Source organism: Myxine glutinosa, chromosome 9 (genome assembly GCF_964187855.1).
Source record: "Myxine glutinosa chromosome 9, kmMyxGlut1.1, whole genome shotgun sequence".
Taxonomy (NCBI): domain Eukaryota; kingdom Metazoa; phylum Chordata; class Myxini; order Myxiniformes; family Myxinidae; genus Myxine; species Myxine glutinosa.
This window is the reverse complement of record NC_136269.1, coordinates 137,874,399-137,897,152: the sequence shown is the minus strand read 5'-3', so window position 1 is coordinate 137,897,152 and position 22,754 is coordinate 137,874,399. Positions and strand designations below refer to the sequence as shown.

At 50.0% G+C, this 22,754-nt stretch overlaps 1 protein-coding gene across 2 annotated transcripts in view; it reads left to right on the top strand.

Moving 5' to 3' along the window:
- Window positions 1–763: 763 nt before the first annotated feature.
- The window catches only part of LOC137417209 (dynein regulatory complex protein 1), a 28,880-nt gene continuing 6,889 nt past the window's right edge, over window positions 764–22,754 (top strand). Inside the window, exons 1-7 of one of the 2 annotated variants that reach the window (XM_068103025.2) lie at window positions 764–1,043; window positions 4,372–4,544; window positions 19,844–19,933; window positions 20,205–20,291; window positions 20,387–20,523; window positions 20,821–20,973; window positions 21,218–21,320. In XM_068103025.2, coding sequence (XP_067959126.2) covers window positions 881–1,043; window positions 4,372–4,544; window positions 19,844–19,933; window positions 20,205–20,291; window positions 20,387–20,523; window positions 20,821–20,973; window positions 21,218–21,320 — 906 coding nt within the window. In that variant the 5' untranslated portion in view covers window positions 764–880. Of the gene's footprint in view, window positions 1,044–4,371; window positions 4,545–19,843; window positions 19,934–20,204; window positions 20,292–20,386; window positions 20,524–20,820; window positions 20,987–21,217; window positions 21,321–22,754 lie in introns of those variants that run through there. The other variant, XM_068103026.2, reaches the window with a different exon arrangement.

The window sequence follows — 22,754 nt, the reverse complement described above, 5'->3', positions numbered from 1 at the left end:
AGAGAGTTTTACTTTTGATTGAACGATGAATTATTATTTTCGATTATGTGTGCAAACACTTTGCATTAAGTTGTGTTGCAATTATATAATGGGCAGCAGTATGTGGTGTCTGCTCCATTCATACACAGGAAGTCCACGACCATTCTCACATTTAGTACCACGTATAATTCTAACACTTGACTTTAAGAAGTGTTGATTTGTTTATCTCGAGTGTAGTGTGTAACTTGTGCTCGAAAAATGAAATTGTGAAATTTCTACACTTGCTTCACATGCATGTGTTCAAGCACACTGCACTTTCAGTATGACCTCCATCATATAGGCCAAAAGGTTTGATGGTCTGAATCAAGTTATGAAAATCTCCGAGTCATGGACTATAAAATGTAGTACATTCATATTTAAACCAAGTCCTTTGCTTAAACCAGTTTTGATTGAGGCTTTCTGAAAAGAAGGAGAATAAGAAGAATTACAATCGGCCTATTTAGATTGGGTCAGTTTTGTAGCTCAGCGATGCTGTTCCAACAGTTGAATGAGTGTTATTTGATGTAAAATCCTCCACAGATGACTGGTAGATGCTTTATAGGTTGTTAAGTTTGTATCTTGGTCGACTTGTTTTGGAATTTGTGTTGTGTTAAACCTATGGGTTATCCATTACATCCCAACGTAGGACATCTAGGGACTTCCTGAGAAGCCTAGCGACTTCATGATGTGCCATCCCTACATAGGATGTCTAACGACTTCCCGATTTGATGGATGATGTTTTGAGTCATTGATACAGGTTCCGTTATGATTCCCAACTATTTCGCTTGGCAGGCACTTTGCCATAGTCGACTCGGAGAATTACTTCCAGGCATGGCTCACAGCGGAGGAAGAGTGCCAGAGTATGGCTCATTCAACTTTGAGGGTCTGTCATCTCCTCAATGAGTGGGTGCTCGGCCTGCCCTGGGTTGATCTGCAAACCTCTTGCTTAGAGAATCGCGGACCATTTGGGAAATTTGTTGTGCCATGCTCGGCCACCAGCCTAGTGCACAGAATTCTCACAACAGGTGAGAAGCACATAGCCTCACAAGATGAGTCCCAGCATAGTAAAGCCAAAAGGGAATATCACAATGATAAGTGGCACAGTCAGGCATATATGGTTCGTACAGTATAGAACATGTAATGGAGAGCAATGAAACAGTGCACTATGTAAATGTACAGAATATATATATATATTGTTACGTTTGTGGGGGGTAGACAATGATTACCTTAGAGCCATATATAATTGTATAGGAAGTGTGCTCCGACTGTCTTGAAGAAGAAGAAACCCCATGTATCATAAGTAGGGATCCGGTAGACCGTATGTCGTATAAATGTATAAGTGTCCCCATGAGCTGGGTGAGGTTATATTAATTAGTTAGGGATTATGGGTAATGAATCCCCTGTATGTAACTGCCTCTGTTATTTTTCCTCTGTTCTTTATGACAATGCAGCACACACACAAAGCCAGGCAATAGTGCATTAACCGGAAACAGGACTTTGAGCACCAACGATGACACCAACGATGATACCACCGACGGCTGATCACAAAAGGCACAGGAGGGGCGTGGGACCACACCCCGAAGAGCGGTGATTGGTTAGGATTGTCGAGCAACGAAGAGAGGGACTGGCTGATAGGAGCAGGCACGGGCGGCGTCGGATGACGTCAGAGCCTTGAGTACAAAGACGTTGGAGGGCCGACATTTTCTCTCTTGGCTTTCTCTCAGTTTCGGGAACTGGAGGTGAACGGTCGCCGATAAGCTCTCTTGCGGTGGGACAGTCTCAACGAACGGTCGTGTTCCGACATTTTCCCTCCTCTTGCGTTGGAACATTGGTCCCGTGCAGTGACAGTTCATAGCGCTCTCGCGCTAGGGACATTGGAGGTTTCGACGATCGTGAGGAGGAGTGAACTGCGGACCGAGGCCTGCGTTTCCCACGAGTGAACTGTGCACAGCAGCCTGTGCTGTTCCCGCCAAGGACGCGGGGGTTTTGACGATTCCCGAGGGGGTTCAGAAGACGCTCAGAGCTAAGTACATACAAACACACATGCTTTATTTTCACCTTTATTTTTCCCTTTTTCTGTATACGAGTCTGTGTGGGGACGTCCCATTTATGAATCATATTTTATCGTGCATTCTTTGTTACCGGCATTTCTTCAATAAAGCCGGTATTTTTGTACATTTTAAATCCGTGTCGGTTTGAATTAAGTGTCGGTTTGAATTAATTGTCGCAGGTTCGAGGACGTCCGGTGGGACCCGTGAAGGTATGTTTGTCATTCTCCTTTCCCCCGCGTGTAACGAACACCGTCATTTTCGACTGAATGCCTCGGAGTGTAAGCTCGTTCAGAACGTGTAAATCAGCATTCTCTGAGTGTCCCGAAGAAGAAGAAGAACCCATCTCGATGTACATAACTAGGCCGTCTGTCCAGGTAAGAGCGTTTGAATGTCGACATAAGGAGGGTGGCTTTGTGCAAATTCATTATAGGGTCTGTAAGGTTAACTTCCCCTGTACGTAGTTTGCCTCATGTGGTCTTCCCTTCGGTTTCATTACATTCGGCCAGCTAGGAAATTGAGAGCTCATTAAAACAACTATAACAAATGGATTTGTTCACTCACAGCGCCACCAGAGCCGACAGAAACAGATTTTGCCGATCCTCAAGGGAACGACGTCTTCTGAACATTCCAGAATGACGACTAGACTCCGCCTCCCGACGACTCATGATGGGGAGGCCATGCCCCGGCCTTCGTGATTGGTCGGAGTGATGGATAATGGAATAGTACTCGTTGATTGGACAGAGTGTGACGTCAGCTGTCGAACATTCGAGAGCTGAAGGAAAGAGAAGCTGTCTCACCATCTTGGTCTCTTTGTCCTGGCGTTTGTTGGAGGCAGCCGCATTTCGCTTCTCTTTGTGCTGGCAGTTGTTGGAGGCGGTCGCATTTCCTTTTTGTTCTGGCTTGGTCATGGGTGGTGGTGCATCTTTGGCTCATGTGCGCTTGTGGAAAGAGACTGAACAAGAGAGGTTCGGGGAAGTCGGCATCGCGAGAAGGACCTCACATCGAGGAGAGTGACTCCGCGCCATTTTGTGCGCTTCCCGCGCGGTGGTTTGGAGGCGACAAACGACCAGCAAGCCTTACCAGCCAATGGGGGACGCAGAGCTGAGTGCTGGCCGATTACCAAATCATTTTATTTTCATTATCTTTTCCCCTGTCTGTATTTTGCATCAGAGTGGAGGGTCCATCATTTAGGAATTTTAGCTTACCTCACCTATCGTTGTCTTTTACATTACTGTAAATAAATTTATATTTGTAGAATCTTACTTTTTCTGTCCTGTCTCGTTTCTTCGTCCTGTGGGTTAGTAACCGACTATCGGCCGTCCGTACAGGTAAGCCTTCGCCACCGTCCACCCCGCGCGTGTCAATCCCACCAAGGTTCAAAATATGCCTCGGAGTTAAAGCTCGTTTCAGCTATTCATCTGAGGCCGGTCTTCATCGGGCATGGACAGGTCAATATATATATACTGTATATGTATATAGTGATTTTGATTTGCCATACTCTGTTGCAGAGTGTCAGTGCTGCCGAAGCGGTTTGTTGGCAAGTGTTATCCTGGGTGGTTTTCCATTGCCTTCCCGGCAGTAGTTAGGGCAGAACGTTGGCATGGACAAAACACTTAGAAATATAAAATGGATGTTTTGGACAATCACCCTGACTTTATTTCACACTGCCAATACACATTTACACCTCACCTCATTTCAAGTTCACACCAGTTCAAAACTAAGGGTAGTAAACATGTAATTATAAAAAACTTGATTCCAAGGCTCATCAAAGAGCTTGTACAAAAATCACATGAAGGACAAACACACAATAAAATATCAGTGTACTTTTACACGAAATGCATGGACATTTAAGACGATGGAGAGACGTGATTGGGTCTTGTTATTTACATGTTCAATGCTGCTGACATTGCATGTGGTACATGCTTGGGAGCCTCGGTGGTGCACATTTCTGTCTACGCTGTTGCTGATGGCTCGCCAACAAGTGATGAAACCAGTCTGGCTGAGTGGGGTGTGTCGCGTTGGGATTCTCGTGCACGTGCTACTTGTGATTGCCTGTACTTGTAGAGGAACCTGGGTAGAGTTTTAAAGAGCAAAGGGCTTTTCTTGGTTGCTTTATGCAGGTTTCTTTGGCTGGAAGAGCATGGGGGTTGATATATATATATATATATAGTGTATACGTATATTGTACATACAAGCACACATGTATGCGTTTTTTTGGAATGTTGTGGTGTTGCCACTATTTGAAAGTCATTGACAGTGCACTCATACTCATTGTTCACGTTCCACCTCCACACTCTATAAGATTTGCCGAGAGAAAGGTCCACCATGAGTGAAGCCCCGGGGCAGACTGAGGATCCCAGCTCGGGTTTCAAGACAAGCAAGGATGAAGTGGCTCACGAGGAAATGGCCTCAAGTTCTACATTAGTGTCGCCAAGGACTATGAAACGCATCCTGGAAATTCTCTGTGATGAAACGGTGAAGTAAAGCCTAACATGTACGATGCTGATCTTGTCATGGCAACTTGCATATTCACAGCCATACGTGCAGGACTCATCTTTGCTTACATGATGATATGTGGCCTTACCAAGCAATATCCGTCAAAACCCGATTCCCTGTTTACCTTACAGTACTTCCGTCAGTTCCGTGATAATCAACTTGGTGTGGTCTGTAGTCGCTATCATTTTTTATTACTTTGGGATGAGGGGAGAAAGAGAACATGGAGGGAGGAAGGGAGTGGGTGGGGTGCAGGTAGGGATGAGTGCCTCGAGGGTGGTTGATAGTGGTCGAGTGTGGAGGAGAGGGGTGGGGAGGGGGGAGGGGAGGAATGAGTGGAGAAGGAGCGATGTGTGTGCGAGAGTGCACATGGTTAGGATAACAGGCTGCGGTAGTAGGTCCAGCAGGTCAACAGGGGAGCACTGCTGATTGATGACCTGAGTGTCCCAAATTGATCATACTATAGCTGGTTCATCTATCTATAATTCCAGTAATCTCTGTCTGTACGTCTGTACGTTTGTTTGTCTGTGACCGCTGTTTCTCGACAACCACGGGTCCGATATACTTTTAACTTGCCAGGTATATTGCTGGGGACCCGAGGATGTGCCTTTTCAAGGTTTCATATTAATCGGACAATTACTTACCGAGCTATGTCCAAAAAACGATTCAACCAATCAGAGAGCAGCGAACGATCGCGTGTGCCGAACGTGGCGGACACACTCTGCCTCGGATGGCACATTTGAGAGCGTATTCATTTATTTCACGTTTGCAAACTATGTTGGCGTTAAACTATGTTTTACAACTAATAAAAACGAATTTGCGATTCATTCGCTTTCCTGCGCGTTTGTGCACGCGATGGCGATTTCTTTACCAAACTCCGGAAGCCGTTCGCTTTGGACCAAACCATTGCATGTAAATAGAGGGGGGGGATTGTCACCACTCGCAAGCCGTTCGCTTTGGACCAAACCATTTCATGTAAATAGAGGGGGGGGATATAATTTTAGATATAGATATAGTACGGGCATGCCCTAGTTCTTTCAAAAGCGGGGAAGCCATAAGGTTACCTATCGGAGTGGACAGCACAGAACAGAACTGGATTTGGTGGTGGTAAGGAAGCGACAGCTGTGGAGGGTTGGGGATTGCAAGGAAGTGGCAGGAGAGCATGTTACCTCCCAGAACATGCCTGTGGTGTTCGTGGTGAGGATGAAGAAAAGGAGGGAGGTTAAGAGCAAGGGTCGAAAGGTTATTAGGTGAGGAAAGTGAAGGGGGAAATGTCGCCGTAGAGTACAAGGAGAGGGTGAGGGCCAGGTATGAGCAACATAGCGAAGAAGCGGAAGGTTTGGAGAAGGAGTGGAAGAAGTATGGAGAGGTGTTTCAGGGAATTGCAGGAGTGATGTGTGGAAGGATGTCCAGAAAGGGTGCATCGTCGAGGGATATAAATCAGGTATGGTGGACGGAGGAAGTATCAAAGGCAATTGGTGAAAAGAAGGAGGTTTGGACGAGGGCAGAGAAGATCAAGGATCGAGAGGGGCAGCCGGATGCGGGGTTGCTGCACCTGTACGGGAAGAAGACGAAAGAAAGCAGCAAGGAGAGCTGTGGATAAGGTGAGGAATGATATGGAAGAGGAGGTGTACAAGAAGTTGGAAGAGGATGGTGGTAGGAGGATAATCTATAAATTGGCTCGTCATGGATGCAGACAGCGAGGACATGGTTGGGGGGGGGGGGGGGCGTGATGGCGGTGCAGAGGGGTGCATTATTGAAGGTGTTGGAAAGATATTTCAAGGAGCTGTTGAACTGGGAAGGAAGCAATGGTGAACTGGAGCTACTGAGCTATGTGGATGGGAAAGTAGAGTTGGTGGAGATTACGGAAGAGGAGGTGCGGACGTCGCTGGAAGTCAGAGACGAAGAGGTTCCGGAGGATTGTATGCTGGCTGTATTCAATAAATAAATACCGATTTAAGGGACACGCTGGAGTTAAGTTGAGATATTGAATGATTTTTTTTCGGGTTATTTTTTTTCTTCCTTTCTTCCTGCGCTCCCAGTTTCCGAAATGTCCAAGCTGCACCTCAGAGCCGGCTGGGACATTCGGAATGAATTTTTGCATCAATAATGCGAATAAAAAGTTTGCGCGGGGATTACATTTTTTTTGACCTTGACCCATTTTTAAGGTCTTGACCCAATTAAAGACATTTTATCATTTTCTTTTCACCAAACTTGACCAAGGTCTGTCTGGTTGGAACGAAATTGCCCTCTCTACATAACCTCGAGTAACCTGCATTTACGCTTCATTTACATCATACAACTCTGGGTTAAAGGTCAAGGTCAAATGGCGGTCTGAATAAAATAACAAGGATTTTTGTCATCACTCAATTTAGCAAATTTCTGCAAATCCTCAAAGACCGCTTGGCCTTTCAAGATGTTCTTGCATCCCAATCGTGTACCTGCACTGAAGTTGTGCTCCTGATATTTGATCGGTGTCCTGGATCTTCCTTTTTCAGATTGTGACCTAATTGACAAAAACAACTTGACTAAACACAACTTCAATAACCTTCCTCCCATTTCTATGATATTGAGTTGTATTGGTGGATTGTAGATTGGGACACATTTTCTTAATTTACACTCTATCCCGAAATGTTTAAGCTCAAGGTCATATGGCGGTCCAAAAAAATAGCCATCATCGGATCACGGGCCAAGCTTAACTTGCACACATCCAGTTTTAAACGGTCATCTTAGACTTGTGGTGGAGCTCGTACACAAATCATATGCAGGGCAAAGACATTCGTAGACAATGGACAAATGAACATAGTATATGGGATTTGAACTTGTCAATAATCTCATAAATTAAGCAGGCATATTCTCAGATGGGAACACGAAGCTTGTTGTATTCGCGGAGATCTCTCAGAGTCCATTTTGAAAGCCATTGGATGACATATTTGAAGTGATTAGTAGTACAAATCATGATTATCTTTACATCGGGAACTGTAATACCAGCAATAAATAAATGACAACTTTTTTTTTTTTCTTTCTTTTTTTTGGTATACTGAATCGAGGCTCGTGAAAGAGCTGACATTTACTTCGCAAACAAATCAACCAGACAAACAAAATATATTGTTGCGAATATGGAATTTGGCCTCCATATCCGCTTGTAAATATTCCCCTATTTTCTCCAATACTCCCCAACTTTCCCCGATCCCCCATTCCCTAGTCCCATTGCATGTAAATAACAATCAGTAGAGCCGACCTTCCCCTTATTCCCCCATTAAATGTCGTGCCCAGGTCCACCGCACCACACGTAGACAACTTTCGGACATCTTCCTAGTTATTCTTATTCTATGTCAGTTAAGGCCTCGTCTCCATTAATTATGACTCTTCGTTGCACCAGAATGTGATTATATGGCATCAGTAGTGAGTTTAGGACCTTTCCCATACCTCCTCCCATCTTCTTCCCCAAACAACAACAATAACAACAACTACAACAACAATTACAACAACAACAGAGGAGATGGCGGCGGAGCGGGGGAGGATGCGTCCTCACACCGGCTCGATTAGCTCCAGACCATGCGCTCCACGGGGTTACCCCGAAGGGGCTGGCTGTCAGCTCCTCGTCAGGGGCGGAGCCAGTAACCCCCCCCGCACGCACCCAATGAGAAGCAACGTGCCGATTCCACGAGGCGGAGCTAACGAGCCGAGGGCGTGTCACTCCCCGCCGGATATACGCGGCCCCGGGCCGGATGTGACGTCAGATGCGCCTGAACTACGGAGAGCAGAGGAAGCCACCGCCACCCCCAGCGCGACGATACCTCCCCGCATCTTTGGACCGGACCGTACTGGACCCTGCTTTGAGCCAAGAGTGCACCTTGAGCCATCGATACCCGCTGTCCTTTTCATCAACCCCCGTGTGAGTCAGCCTTGTCCCGTTTGTCCGTCGTCTGTCCGGGGTTAATATAAGAGTGTGTCTAAGTGCCTGTCTTTCTGTGATTATAACTCTAGCCCCTGTAATCTGACCTTTCCGTACGAATATAATCTCCTCCGGAGGTCTTGAGAACTGAAACATTGGTGTCGTATTGTGTTATTGTAATCCAGCCGGGTGTCTTCTTTTCCTTATTGAGCCAGCATCGCGCGACTCGTCAACGTTCGGGCACAATCGGGTAACTTGTGCAGACGTGGTCATACCATAAAACCGCTCGGTAAATAACATCCAAGCCACGTCTGTAACAATTGGTGTCGGGAGTGAGATTCGAGGCCCGACCAAATTTTGAAAAAAAAAAAACGAATAGAGGAAAAAAAAAATTTGGTCAAAATTTGGAGCGGCCGAAATTTGTTTTGTTTTACGAAACTCGAATTTTGCAAGTCGCGCTATGGCGGATCAAGACGGCTGGGGTCCGGTAGGGGAGAGTGAAGCAGGGTCGGTCCAGGACCAAATTGAGGGACGCGAGGAGAGCGAAGCAGTGAGGGCGGCAGGGTCGCAAAATAGCGTGGTCGCGCACGTGGGTGTAGCGGCACCAAATTTAGCCGCGGCCGTGGTCGCGGTAGCCGAACCCGAGATGCCAATGAATTGGAACCTGTTTATGAAACAGATGATGGCCTTTATGGTAAAAACAGACGATAATTTCAAAGGGATGGGAAACCAAATGGGGGTAATGAGGGACGAAGCGAGGGGTACCAGTGAGGGGGTAGACAATAATTTTGAGGGGTTAGACAACGGGATAAAAGAGGTGAGAAATGGGTTAATGGGGGTAGAAAACAGAATGGCCGCTCAAGAGAATCAGATAGAGGGAGTGAAACATGGGTTAACGGGGGTAGAAAACAGAATGGCCGCTCAAGAGAATCAGATAGAGGGAGTGAAACATGGGTTAACGGGGGTAGAAAACAGAATGGCCGCTCAAGAGAATCAAATAGAGGGAGTGAAAAATGGGTTAGAGGGGTTAGAAAACAGTATGGAAGGCAAATTGAGGGACATGAGGGACCAAGCGGAAAGGGAAGTTAAACAAATGGAGCAGCAGATAGAGGGGGTCAGAATGGGGGTAGAAACCAAACTGGATGCTCACAGGGAGGAAATGGAGCAGATGAGGGTGGCATCTGGGCAGGAGATGCAAGTGATGGGAGAGGAGATCAGAAGAGGAGTGAGTGAGGAGGTCGGAGGAGTGCGCGAGGAGGTGAGGCACTGTAAGGAGCGCATGGAGAAAGAGGTGAGAAAGGGGACTGTAAAATTGCAAGGTGGTATAGAGGAGTTGACGCTGGGAGTAGAACAACTGACAGTGGGACAAAAGGAGTTGGGGGACCAGGTAAAGAAGAACACAGCGGTAATAGAGGGTTTAAAATCGACACAGAAGGAGATGAAAAAGGACGTAGGGGTAATTAAAAAAGAGTGTCAGACGGTACATGAGGACCTGACGAGGAAAATGGACAAGGTGGTAGAGGTAATGGAGGTTAAAGAGCGGGAGGTGCGGGAGCACATAGAAAAAAATAAAGTGGAGTTAGAGGAAGAACTTAAAGGGGCGCACGAAGAGATGAAGGAGATGAAGCAAAAATTAGAAGAAGTGGAAGAAGGGGTGAGCGAAATTAAAAAGCGACGGAGAGAGGATAAGAAAGAGATAAAAGAGGAGGTAAAAGAATTGGTCCAGAGTCTGTGTTCGGATCGTGATGATGTGCTCATTAACCGGATGAGGGATTCGCAGGTGATGGAGGAGAAGCGAAGAGAAAGAGGACCCGGTGTAAGTGGTGACCAATATGGTCGTGCGTATGATGCGCCAGGTGATTTAATAAGCTTGGGGGTCGAGATAGACCCGGATGTTCGTGAGAGGCCAAGAGTGAGGTGTATGGCTGGTCCGGAGGGTATGGAACGAGAGGTGCGAGGTGTGGGTGAGCAAGGTTGTGGTGGTGGTGGTATGGAATGGGTAGCGGGTTGCGGAGGTGTGACCCATGCATCGACACCAACAGGGGTAGTTGTTGGAGGGACCGGGGAGGCACGAGAGCCCCTTGGGGGTAGTGTACTGTGGGGGCCCGGCCGGTTCGGCCCCGCGCTGACCCCGCAAGGGGCGACGCACGGGGTCCGGCAGGCGGGCAACGACTCACATACGAGGTGGTCCCACAAGGTCCCACTCGCGCCGTATGACGGCAAGAGTGATCTACGCGCGTACCTGGCGCAGTTCGACTGTGTGTGTAAGGGCAACGGTTGGGGTGAGGACGAAGGTGGAGTACACCTGGTGGCCGCATTGCGCGGCGCGGCGGCGGAGGTGCTGACGGCATTACCAGCGGGTGCTCTCACCCTGCCAGCCCTCCGGGACGCCCTAATTAATCGATTCGGCATAGAACAGCAGAGCGAGCTTGTTAAAGCTCAGCTCGCGCTGCGAAAACGCAAGCCCCAGGAAGCCATCGGGGAACTTGCCCACGACATTCGCCGCGCAGTGGGGATCGCACATGCTAGCATGGCAGCGGATTCCCGGGAAAGCCTGGCGCTGGACCATTTTATCCAGGCCCTCCCGGATATTGAGCTCCGGCAACAGCTCGCCATGTGGCGCCCGCAGACTCTGAGCCAGGCGGCTGACGCTGCGGCCCGTTGGGAAGCAGCGAGGCCCCTGGCCCGAGGGGGCGAGCGTCTCGCAATGGCGGTCCGCCAGGTGGGACCCCCGATGGAGGGCGGACCCCTTAGGGGACCCGCCCCCGACGTGGGTCCTGACCTGGCGGGCATGGTCCGGAGGCTGGTGGACCAGCGCCTGGCGGGACCTGGACCATGGCAGGCGGCCACGGAGGTGGCCCGCGGTGGACCACGAGCGGGTAATCCAATTCGGACCTACAGGGGGGGGAATTTGGAATTCCGGAGGCAAGCACCTTATCAGGTGAGGTGCTATACCTGCAACCGCCTGGGTCACCTGGCGCGGCACTGTCGAAACGCGCGCCGGGATGATCCCCGGCAGTTGAGGTCCTCAACTCCGCCCAGGGGGGAGCGGGTTAGCCGACCCCAGACACCCCCCCGCCAGACCCCGGGAAACTAGAAGGTGTCGGGCACGTAGGGCGGTGTTCGGCAGCAGAGGATGGAGGAGAGCCCTCATTGACGCGACAGGTCATTTATTGTGGCCAAATTGGAACCGGTAGCCTGACAATTAGATGCAAAATTGCCGGCGTGGGGGTAGACGCCGTAGTGGACACAGGAGCTAGCGCCACGATCATCAGCCCTGTGGTCCTTGATTCGAGCGCAGGTGGCTGGGATAAGATCCAGCGCCTGCAAAATTATAGTTTGCAGCTTGCTACCGGGGTAACGGCCCCGATCATAGGGCGTGGTTCTGTGACCCTCAAGTTAGGGTCGGTAAGGAGGGAGATAGATGTTTGGGTGGCGGAGGTGTGCGACCCATGTTTAATAGGGTTGGACCTGTTGACTGCCAGCGGTTGTAAAATCGACTTGTGCCGGGGGATCCTGCAGGTGGGAGTAGAAGAGCTGCCGTTAGGGGGAGTGAGCACGGCCGAGAGAGCGGAGCTGGAGGCTTCCGAGGCCGTGACCATCCCCCCAAGGGCCGAGGCGATAGTGCCGGCCCGGTGGGCAGCTCGCCCAACATGGCAGGAGTCCTGCGGCCTGGTCGAACCGGTGGCAGCGCAGTCCATACCGGGTTTAATCGTGGGCCGCACCCTTGTAAAAACGGACGGACCGGTAGTGGCCGTCCGAGTAGTAAATGTGAGTACAGAACCACGCACTATAGTAAGGGGCACGAGGGTAGCTGGCTGCACCCCAGTTGAGGAAGTCGCGACAGTGAGGGGCGAGAACGTCCAGCCGAGCCGACCCCGGGGGGAGCCTTCAATAACAAGTAGGAATTGGCCCGATCCCATTTGCGAGATGGTAAATCGTAGTAGCGTAGAGTTGGGAGGTACCCAGAGGGAGGCCTTACACAAACTGGTTGGGTCCCATTTGGACCTCTTCTCCCTGTCCACCGAGGATATTGGACGTACGGGCCTGGTGAAACATCAGATCCACACCGGTGAGGCCCGGCCTATTCGTCAGGCCGCCCGACGGCTCCCTTGGAGCAAGAGGGCGGAAGCTGACGAGCAGGTTGCAAAAATGCTCGACGCAGGTGTGATCGAGCCCTCGGGAAGTCCTTGGATGTCACCTGTTGTGCTGGTCAAAAAGAAGGATGGGACCACGCGGTTCTGCGTGGACTATCGCCAGCTAAACAACGTGACACTCAAGGACTCATATCCCCTGCCAAGGATTGATGACACCCTCGATGCCGTTGCGGGCTCAAATTGGTTCACAACTTTGGACCTCAAGAGTGGGTATTGGCAGGTGGAGATGGATAGGGCAGGGAAGGAGAAAACGGCATTTTCCACAGGTAAGGGACTGTATCAGTTTACTGTGATGCCGTTTGGTTTGTGTAACGCCCCCGCCACCTTTGAGAGATTGATGGAGCATGTACTAGGCGGCATGCCATGGCAATCATGCCTGGTGTACCTGGATGACGTCCTGGTACATGCCCAAACGTTCCCCCAGGCACTAGCTAATTTGGACCAGGTGTTCGGGTGCCTCAGACAGGCAGGGTTGAAGCTGAACCCGAGTAAGTGCACTTTGTTTGCAAGAGAGGTGGCCTATCTAGGTCACGTGATTGGCCGCGAGGGGGTAAAAACAGACCCAGACAAAATTAAAGCGGTAGAGGAGTGGCCCGCACCACGTACCATCAAAGAGGTGCGGGGATTTTTGGGACTCTGCTCCTACTACCGGCGCTTTGTGGCGAAATTTGCGGAGTTGGCCCGTCCCCTCCACCGGCTTACGGAGAAGGGGACGCGATTTAATTGGACACGGGAGTGCCACGAGGCCTTCCAAAAATTGAAGGGGTGTCTAACATCCGCACCCCTTCTAGCTTACCCCACTGGTGACGGGACATTTACCCTGGACACGGATGCGAGCCAGGAAGGATTGGGCGCAGTTTTGTCTCAGACACAGGAGGGCGTGGAGAGAGTGATTGGTTATTATAGTCGGGCCTTAAGTAGGCCCGAGAGAAATTATTGCGTCACTCGCAAAGAGTTATTGGCTATGCTGGCTGCCATGAACCATTTCCACCCGTACTTGTACGGGCGGAAATTTTTGGTTAGAACTGACCATTCCTCCTTGCAATGGCTCCTTCGGTTCAAGGAACCGGAGGGCCAAATTGCAAGGTGGTTGGAAAAGTTGCAGCAGTACGATTTTGATGTGGCCCATAGGGCCGGGAAGGCCCATGGTAATGCGGACGCACTCTCTCGGCGTCCTTGTCTGGGGGAAAACTGTAAATTTTGTGCGAGACACGAGGAGAGGGAGCAATTGGGCGATTCCGCCCCGATTCTCGTCGTCCGGGCAACCCGGGTGAGAGGGCCAATTTTGCCACTAACCGCGGACGAGGAATTTGGAGAGTTGGCTTGGAGCACGGCCCAGCAGGAGGATCCTGTTCTGGGGCCGGTGTTCCAATGGGTCAAATTGGGGCAAAGACCAAAGGGGGAAGAGGTCACCCCCCTCGGGGCACAAACAAAGGCATATTGGGCTCAGTGGCAGACCCTGGAATTGAAAGGCAACATCTTGTATCGCAAGTGGGTGGAGGTTCCCTCTGATCGAACTTCCTGGCTGGTGATAGTCCCTGACAAATTCAAGAACGTCATATTGCAACAGGTGCATGGTACCCGCTCCGGCGGCCATTTGGGCAGGACAAAGACAATATCTCGGGTCCGCCGGAGGTTCTATTGGGTGAATATGGGGCGCGACATACAGGACTGGTGTCGGAGATGCGACGCCTGTTCTGCCAAAAAGGGACCAGCACGGAGGATGAGGGCCCCCCTTCAATTACATCAGGTGGGGGCCCCCCTTGAGCGGGTGGCTATGGATATTCTAGGACCGCTGCCCCGCACCCGCCAAGGTAATAAGTATATCCTCGTTGTAATGGACTATTTCACCAAGTGGCCGGAGGCCTACGCCCTCCCCAACCAAGAAGCAGGGGTGGTAGCGCAGGCCTTCGTGGAAGGATTTGTGTGCCGGCATGGGATTCCACAGGAGTTGCACACCGACCAGGGACGAAATTTTGAGAGCAAATTGCTAAAAGATGTGTGCAGTCTCCTGTCAATTCGGAAAACCAGAACAACGCCTTTAAGACCTCAATCTGACGGGATGGTGGAAAGATTCAATCGAACTCTAATCCAACAACTGGCACTGTTCACCACCACCCGTCAGGATGACTGGGACGAACATCTCCCTTACTTGCTCATGGCCTACCGAACCAGCCAGCACGGGGCCACCGCATGCAGTCCAGCGTTGCTTATGTATGGGCGGGAGTTACGGGCTCCCGCCGACTTGCTATGCGGTCCCGTGCCAGACACAGTGGTTAACCCGCCGAGGGAGGGGTACGCACGTCACCTAGAGGAAGGCATGGAGCTAGTCCATGCCTTCGCCCGCCGCCAACTCCATCTGGCGGGGGAAAAGATGAAGCGCAGGTACGACGACCGGAGCCAGGGGAGTCAATACGCTCCGGGGATGAAGATTTGGTTCTTTAATCCCCGGAGGCGAAAGGGAAGGTGCCCAAAACTCACCTCCCCCTGGCAAGGCCCAGGAGTCGTCCTGTCGCAAATCTGTGACGTGGTCATTAAGATCAAAATGGGGCCACGAGCCCTCCCTCGGATCGTCCACGCCGACCGGATAAGACCTTACACCGGCGAGCAGGCGCCCCCGTGGATTGCCTCGGCTTTAGATGCCGAGGCGGGACCCAGTACCTCTGAATAAGGGGGGCTTATTAGTGCCAGAGGACTGGGGGGATTGAGGAGCGATAGGCCCGGTGGGAAAGGGTGGCATCCCTGCCACCTTTCCCATGGGGGGCAAAGGAGCAATAGCTTATGGGGTGTATGGCAGTGAAAACTAGCCCGGGTGGGTTAGGATATGGTGTGTAGGGATCTAGCGAAGATGACATTAGGTAACGTTAAGATTAGTTAGTGACTGATACCTGTAGTGGGGACGCAGGTAGATTAGTATGGATGATAATGACGAGGGAGCGCAATAGTTTAAAGGGACGACTGGGAAGCGCAAGTTTCAGAAGGGAGTAGTTAGCTGAGATGATGCCGTGTGTGTGTGAGGATGGAACAGGTGTGATTGCACAGGTGTGCAACTGGACAGGTGTGTGGAGCAGTGTATGAGTAGTGAGTGTGTGGATCAGCGCGAATGCGCTTGGGGAGAGAAGGGTGCAGGTGGCACCAGGTGTGAGAGCACAGGGTGAAAGTACAGGTGTGTGGAGAGAGTTGGAGTAAGTGGTACGGAGTGGTGTGCATGGTGCGAAGGTGTGAATGGGGGAAGAGTGGACCCCCGTCACGGATACCCGGGGCGGGTAGTGTAAGTGTTAGGTAGAGGGTACAGGTAAATTGTGGTTGGATATTGGCATTTGTGGTGCGGTTGCAGAATGGTGTTGTGGATGGGTGCATTAGTGTTGTGGAAATGGCTGGGCGTGTAGCCTGTTAGTGTGTGTAGTTGGTTGGGCACTCCACCACTGTGAGGATGTCGGCCAGGTGAGGCCGCAGGTGGGCTCTGGGAGCCGGTAGAGTTGTGGATGGGGCCCGAGGATCCGGAGGATGGACCCGGGTAGCCCAGTGCCAGAGAGGGCACCGAGTGGGGAGAGTGCCAGAGGGCCTTCCCCAGGTAGTTAGGTTAGGGCAAGGAGCAGGTAAGCTCGGAGGCAACTGCAGTGGTGGAGGTGTGCAGGTGGGTAGACCCACTGGGAGAGGTACACGCCGCAGCCCAGAAATTGTGCGAGGGCACCGGGAGATGAATCGGGGGAGTGAGACCCCAAATTGAAGAGCACCACAGTTTGGCCAATGGGAATTGGTTTTTAGAACCCATAGTGTAAGAGGGCCAATGGTTTGGCCGGAGAAAGACCCCGGGTAGTGTAAAGTTGTTAAAGTCATTTAGGAAATAGTTAGGATTAATGAACCTGTCGCACCATACGCAGCCACTTGCCTGTGGTGATGATGATGACTCCACACCTGTGTTTTCTTTGTTCTGTGTGCAGGAAATGAGATTGCTGTGGATTTGTGAGACGCATCACGACGTGGATGAGACATTGGGGTGATTCCATCTCTCCCTCCCTAGGAGGGACTGATGATGAATTGGTAATGGCAAATTATGATGTTGAGTTGGAGATGGCAAATTTTGATGAGAGTTGAAAATGGCAAATTTGATTGGTTAGGAGGGAGAGAAGACGAATTTGGTATATGGGAGGAACGGGGAAGACAGTAGGGATGTTTGTTGATTTGTAAAGTAGATGTTTATGGGTAGTGTTGTGTTTTGTGGATACAGTAAGGGGTAAGGGAGGGGCCATGTAGGTTACCTGGTGGGGGGGGGGGCGTACGATAGGAACGTACCTGTCTCACCTGGTTCCCATGTGCCCCCAGTGTGCATTACCTTATATTGCGTGCACTTTTGCGCCCTTACCACCTTACTCACTTGTTTCTTCTTTTGTCTCCCACCTCCGAGGATCTGGCTTTGGGGTAGAGAGAGAGGAGAGAGAGGTGCTGGCTGCGCAGTTGTGGGCCTGCACTTTCGCTGTTTGCTGCCGGGATCGATACACCATATGGACCGCAATGTTTGTGGCCACCCACAATGGACCGCAGTTCGTTTGCGGCCAAGCACCACCCGGGGATGGACCTATGGGTCAACGTGGCACCTATGCCATACAGGTGAACCACTAATAGTTAACACCACCAAGTGCACCACAAGAAGAGCAAGAGACACCTGCAGGGTTAGGGGTTGTCGAATTTATTTTTATTCCAATGAACAATGGTGACTGCACCGATTGGTGGTGGGGTGGTGCTGTTGATGCTCGGGAAGGGTGCTCTGCACGTTATTAAAGGCCGTCGGCCACAGAGCACTCGTGGGTTGGTGTATCGATGCTGGCAAGCGCGCTCTCTCTATGCATAACATCTGCATGTGTTCCTCCAAAGACAGGTCCTGGATCGTAGTGTAAATAGCAGCGTAGTCTTGTAAATAATGCTCCCTACCGGCTGTATGTTTAGTTTGAGGATTCTTTCCGGATTCGGTTATCCTGTGGGTGTGTTTCTGTGAGGAGAAGGGTGCAACGTCGCAGGGGGACATATTTACTCATTTGTGAATATCTGTAAAACTGTCGCACTCAGGGTAGAGTTAATAGTAGAGGGAACTACATTGCGTGCCACACTAAAGTAGGTAAAAATTTATCGGGTCGGGACGCCCCGAGGGTAGAGAAGGGTGCAATGTTGCGAATATGGAATTTGGCCTCCATATCCGCTTGTAAATATTCCCCTATTTTCTCCAATACTCCCCAACTTTCCCCGATCCCCCATTCCCTAGTCCCATTGCATGTAAATAACAATCAGTAGAGCCGACCTTCCCCTTATTCCCCCATTAAATGTCGTGCCCAGGTCCACCGCACCACACGTAGACAACTTTCGGACATCTTCCTAGTTATTCTTATTCTATGTCAGTTAAGGCCTCGTCTCCATTAATTATGACTCTTCGTTGCACCAGAATGTGATTATATGGCATCAGTAGTGAGTTTAGGACCTTTCCCATACCTCCTCCCATCTTCTTCCCCAAACAACAACAATAACAACAACTACAACAACAATTACAACAACAACAGAGGAGATGGCGGCGGAGCGGGGGAGGATGCGTCCTCACACCGGCTCGATTAGCTCCAGACCATGCGCTCCACGGGGTTACCCCGAAGGGGCTGGCTGTCAGCTCCTCGTCAGGGGCGGAGCCAGTAACCCCCCCCGCACGCACCCAATGAGAAGCAACGTGCCGATTCCACGAGGCGGAGCTAACGAGCCGAGGGCGTGTCACTCCCCGCCGGATATACGCGGCCCCGGGCCGGATGTGACGTCAGATGCGCCTGAACTACGGAGAGCAGAGGAAGCCACCGCCACCCCCAGCGCGACGATACCTCCCCGCATCTTTGGACCGGACCGTACTGGACCCTGCTTTGAGCCAAGAGTGCACCTTGAGCCATCGATACCCGCTGTCCTTTTCATCAACCCCCGTGTGAGTCAGCCTTGTCCCGTTTGTCCGTCGTCTGTCCGGGGTTAATATAAGAGTGTGTCTAAGTGCCTGTCTTTCTGTGATTATAACTCTAGCCCCTGTAATCTGACCTTTCCGTACGAATATAATCTCCTCCGGAGGTCTTGAGAACTGAAACATTGGTGTCGTATTGTGTTATTGTAATCCAGCCGGGTGTCTTCTTTTCCTTATTGAGCCAGCATCGCGCGACTCGTCAACGTTCGGGCACAATCGGGTAACTTGTGCAGACGTGGTCATACCATAAAACCGCTCGGTAAATAACATCCAAGCCACGTCTGTAACAATATAAAAAGAGGGAGCGGAAGACAAGAGAAGGGGAAGCACACAAACACTTGAGAGCACACAACATTTAAGAGCAGGGAGATGTGTGGGAGGGAGAGGGCTTGGGGGGAGGAGGCGTGGGAAGGGGGGGGGGGGAGTGGGAGAAGTATAAAACACAAGGACACCAAGGACTTCCAGGACAGAAGTTGGTATTTCAAAAAAGTGGAATTGGGGTGAAATTAGCAGGGATAGAAAAGATCAAGGTTTTGGATGGGGGAAGATAAGAGATGGTGGTGAACAGCTGTTTTAAAGACCTGGAGGGTGGAGTGGGATTGAAGAGAGTGAGGGAGTTTGTTCCAGAGGTGGGAGAAAAGAGGAATGAAGGAGTGAAGGTGAGCAGAGTCTTGATTTTGGCAGTTTAACCATAAGAGGGTTGCAGGCAGATCTTGTGCGACCTGTAGGAATATTTGCGGGACAGAGCCCAGAGAGGGCTGGGGGGGGGGGGGGGGCAAGGCCAGAGAGGAGTCGGTAGAAGACGGAAAGACCACCAACCTGCCTGCAGTGAGTGAGTGAGAGGCCCTTGGAGTTAGCTTCATCGCGGGAGATTCCAATGATTCTGAATGCTTTGGTTTCAACAGCGTGAAGACGAGCTAGGTGTGAGGCAGGAGCACCAGCCCAGAGGGGAGAGCAGTATTCCATTGACCTGCGGATGAAAGCCTTGTACGTGGTGAGGAGCTCAGGTGTGCCAAGGAAGGACTTCGCACGACGGAGGATGCCCAGTCGGCGACTGGCTTTGGAGGCCAGATTTGAAATGTGGTTTTCCCAGGAAAGATCATGGCAGATAGTGAGACCCAAAAGCTTGAGTGACAGAACTTCTTGGAGTTAATTAAAAACCATCTATTTACAGATACTTTTGTCCTTCTTATGGAATGTATCAATGTGACTGTACTCCTTTTTTTCCATGGCTCCACATCAGGAATTCCTGGTGGATAGCAAATTGCTGGGATTGCTGGCTCCTCTCCCTCATACTCAGCAGTGCCTCCTCAAGTTGGACACTATCTTCAAGGCAAGTCCCTCTTACTCACCTGTTCATGCGTCATTTTCCTCCCCCGCGTGTCCAATATGGACTTTTAGACTTTCAAAAGCTGTCCCGTAGTTTCATTTAGTGGGTGAAACATGCTCTAGCTCTCGTCCCTGGATGAGATATCAAATTGGGCCCCCCCTGCCTGCCCCCCAAAAAACAGTCACTCTTGCTGGAGTTGATACACGTGGATGCAATCAGGTAAGTATAATTCATGATATAACATGAGAGTATACCAAGTATATGCACTGCACAGGCCTTGGGTGTGGACACAGAGGAAGATGTGCACACGTTGGCAAAGTTCCTCCTGGATTTCCAAAAGGCCACGGGCACTCATGACAAGGTGTGGATCTCGAGTTTTCATTTAAAATGCCAACGATTAAAGATCGCAATGCGCTGCAGTACTATATGCGCTTTTCTGGGGCGGGTATGGGTCAGGAAGAAACATTGCAAGTAAACGAGAATGATGCTGAGCTCAAAGGGGTTGCAGACTTATCGGTGGAACCATTTATTGACCCCAACACCATCCTGCAGGCCCTCAAGGTCTTTGTAGCTCAACATTGCCGCCCAGACAGGTGAGAGTGCAGGGCCTACTGAGCCTTAGTCCAAGTACCACAGACTCGATCTTGTGAAGTGTTGGGTGTTTTTGTATGTGTGTGTGCGTGTATCACTCTGATCTTTGGTCTCATGGTGAGCAATCTGTTCAAGGTTGGCAATACACTGCACAGTGGGTTTTCTGATCTTCTACAAACCTCAGTCATTGAAATTATCATAACAAAGCTGTTTCCAAACTGTAACACAGAGGGAATTAAATGGAGAGGGAGACGAACGGCAAACCTAACCCCCAATTCTGCGCGTCACACACTGTTCAGAAACGTTCAGGCTGAGGGGGGACCTGTGTCTCCAAAGTGGAGCCAGAGAGACGGCTCAAGAGATGCTCTGTACTGGCAAAGCCTGGCTGAGGTGGTACCACCTGCTCAGCTGCGAATCTGGGATGTCCTCACAAGTACCCTGCAGAAGTACCGGTACGTGGAAATGGTATGTTCTACCAAGGCAAAGGTGCACTCGAAGGCTTTTGGTTCCTATGACCCATTGGAGGGTATGATTTTTATGTCCTCATCACCATCGTCTCTGCGGAAGTGAAGGTCGTCCTGTAGCTCTTTCGATCTGCACTATGTATACCACTGGGTTAAATTGGTGCTGCAGTTTCGAATGCTCATAGGTAACGGTGACGACCCGTGTCCCTCGGTTTTTGTCTGTCGCCCGCAGTAATATGCTGACTTATCGGTCAAACATCATCGAAGTGAACGCAACTCTCCAGCAGCAGAATGAGGAACTGCAGCGCCTGCTCGGCCACTACAACATGAATCAGGTGCTGCTAACATGTTCGCAGATGCAGTTTGATCCCAAAAGTTTTGGGATGCTATTGACTAATGCAAAGACAGAGATCGCAATTCACAACCATTTATTCCATTCCCAATGGGTTGTTTGTCTTCCTTTTGAAGTACCAAACCACATCTCAGACCTTGTGACCAACGCCGTACCAAATGTCCGTAGATGTCATACACATTTCACCATTCACTTTTTTGGGGGGATTCACAGTGAATGCATACCATTGCTCATTCTATGGTGCTAGTAGCTCATTTTGTCAATAGTTTTGGCCTGCTAGTTTTATTTTCATCATTGACAAGACCTGTTGTCTTCCATTTCCGAAGGGCATTACCCATAGTTGACATCGGAGGGCCCAATGTGATGAAAATGTCACAAAGCTTTGACACCCAATAACCATTACACATCGAAGGTCAATTGGGCCTATCTTGGGGCACCTTAATTACAAGTTTCCATACCTGCTGCACACCTTTATAAAGCATATGTTGCTTCGTACATTGTGAGAAAATACCCACAATGGTTGGGGGGGGGGGGGGTTTCATTGCATTTTTGGGGTTTTGCTGTCCCAATAATTTTATTTGATAACTAGCGACGTGTCCGTGCTATGTGCAGATGGGAAGCCAAAAGCAAATAAACAATGCGGAAACGGTGAATGCCAAACCATGGAACCAATAAATTCCACATTACTGTGCCACCTTTAGTTGAACATCAGACATGGACAGCCAGTTCGTGAATGACTTGCACAAAAAACTTGAGAATGGGAAACGATGAACCAATAAATTCCACATTCTTGTGCCACCTTTAGTCAAATATCAGACATGGACAGCCGGTTCGTGAATGACTTGGGTAAAAAATGGCGAATAGGAAACGATGAACCAATAAATTCCACATTCTTGTGCCACCTTCAGTTGAATATCAGACACGGACAGCCGGTTCGTGAATGACTTGCACAAAAAACAGCGAATGGGAAACGATGAACCAATAAATTCCACATTATTGTGCCACCTTCAGTTGAATATCAGACACGGACAGCCGGTTCGTGAATGACTTGCACAAAAAACAGCGAATGGGAAATGATGAACCAATAAATTCTACATTCTTGTGCCACCTTTAGTCGAATATCAGACATGGACAGCCGGTTCGTGAATGACTTGCACAAAAAATGGCGAATGAGAAACGATGAACCAATAAATTCCACATTATTGTGCCACCTTCAGTTGAACATCAGACATGGACAGCCGGTTCGTGAATGACTTGGGTAAAAAACAGCGAATGGGAAATGATGAACCAATAAATTCCACATTATTGTGCCACCTTCAGTTGAACATCAGACATGGACAGCCAGTTCTTGAATGACTTGCACAAAAAACGGGAGAATGGGAAACGATAAACCAATAAATTCCACATTCTTGTGCCA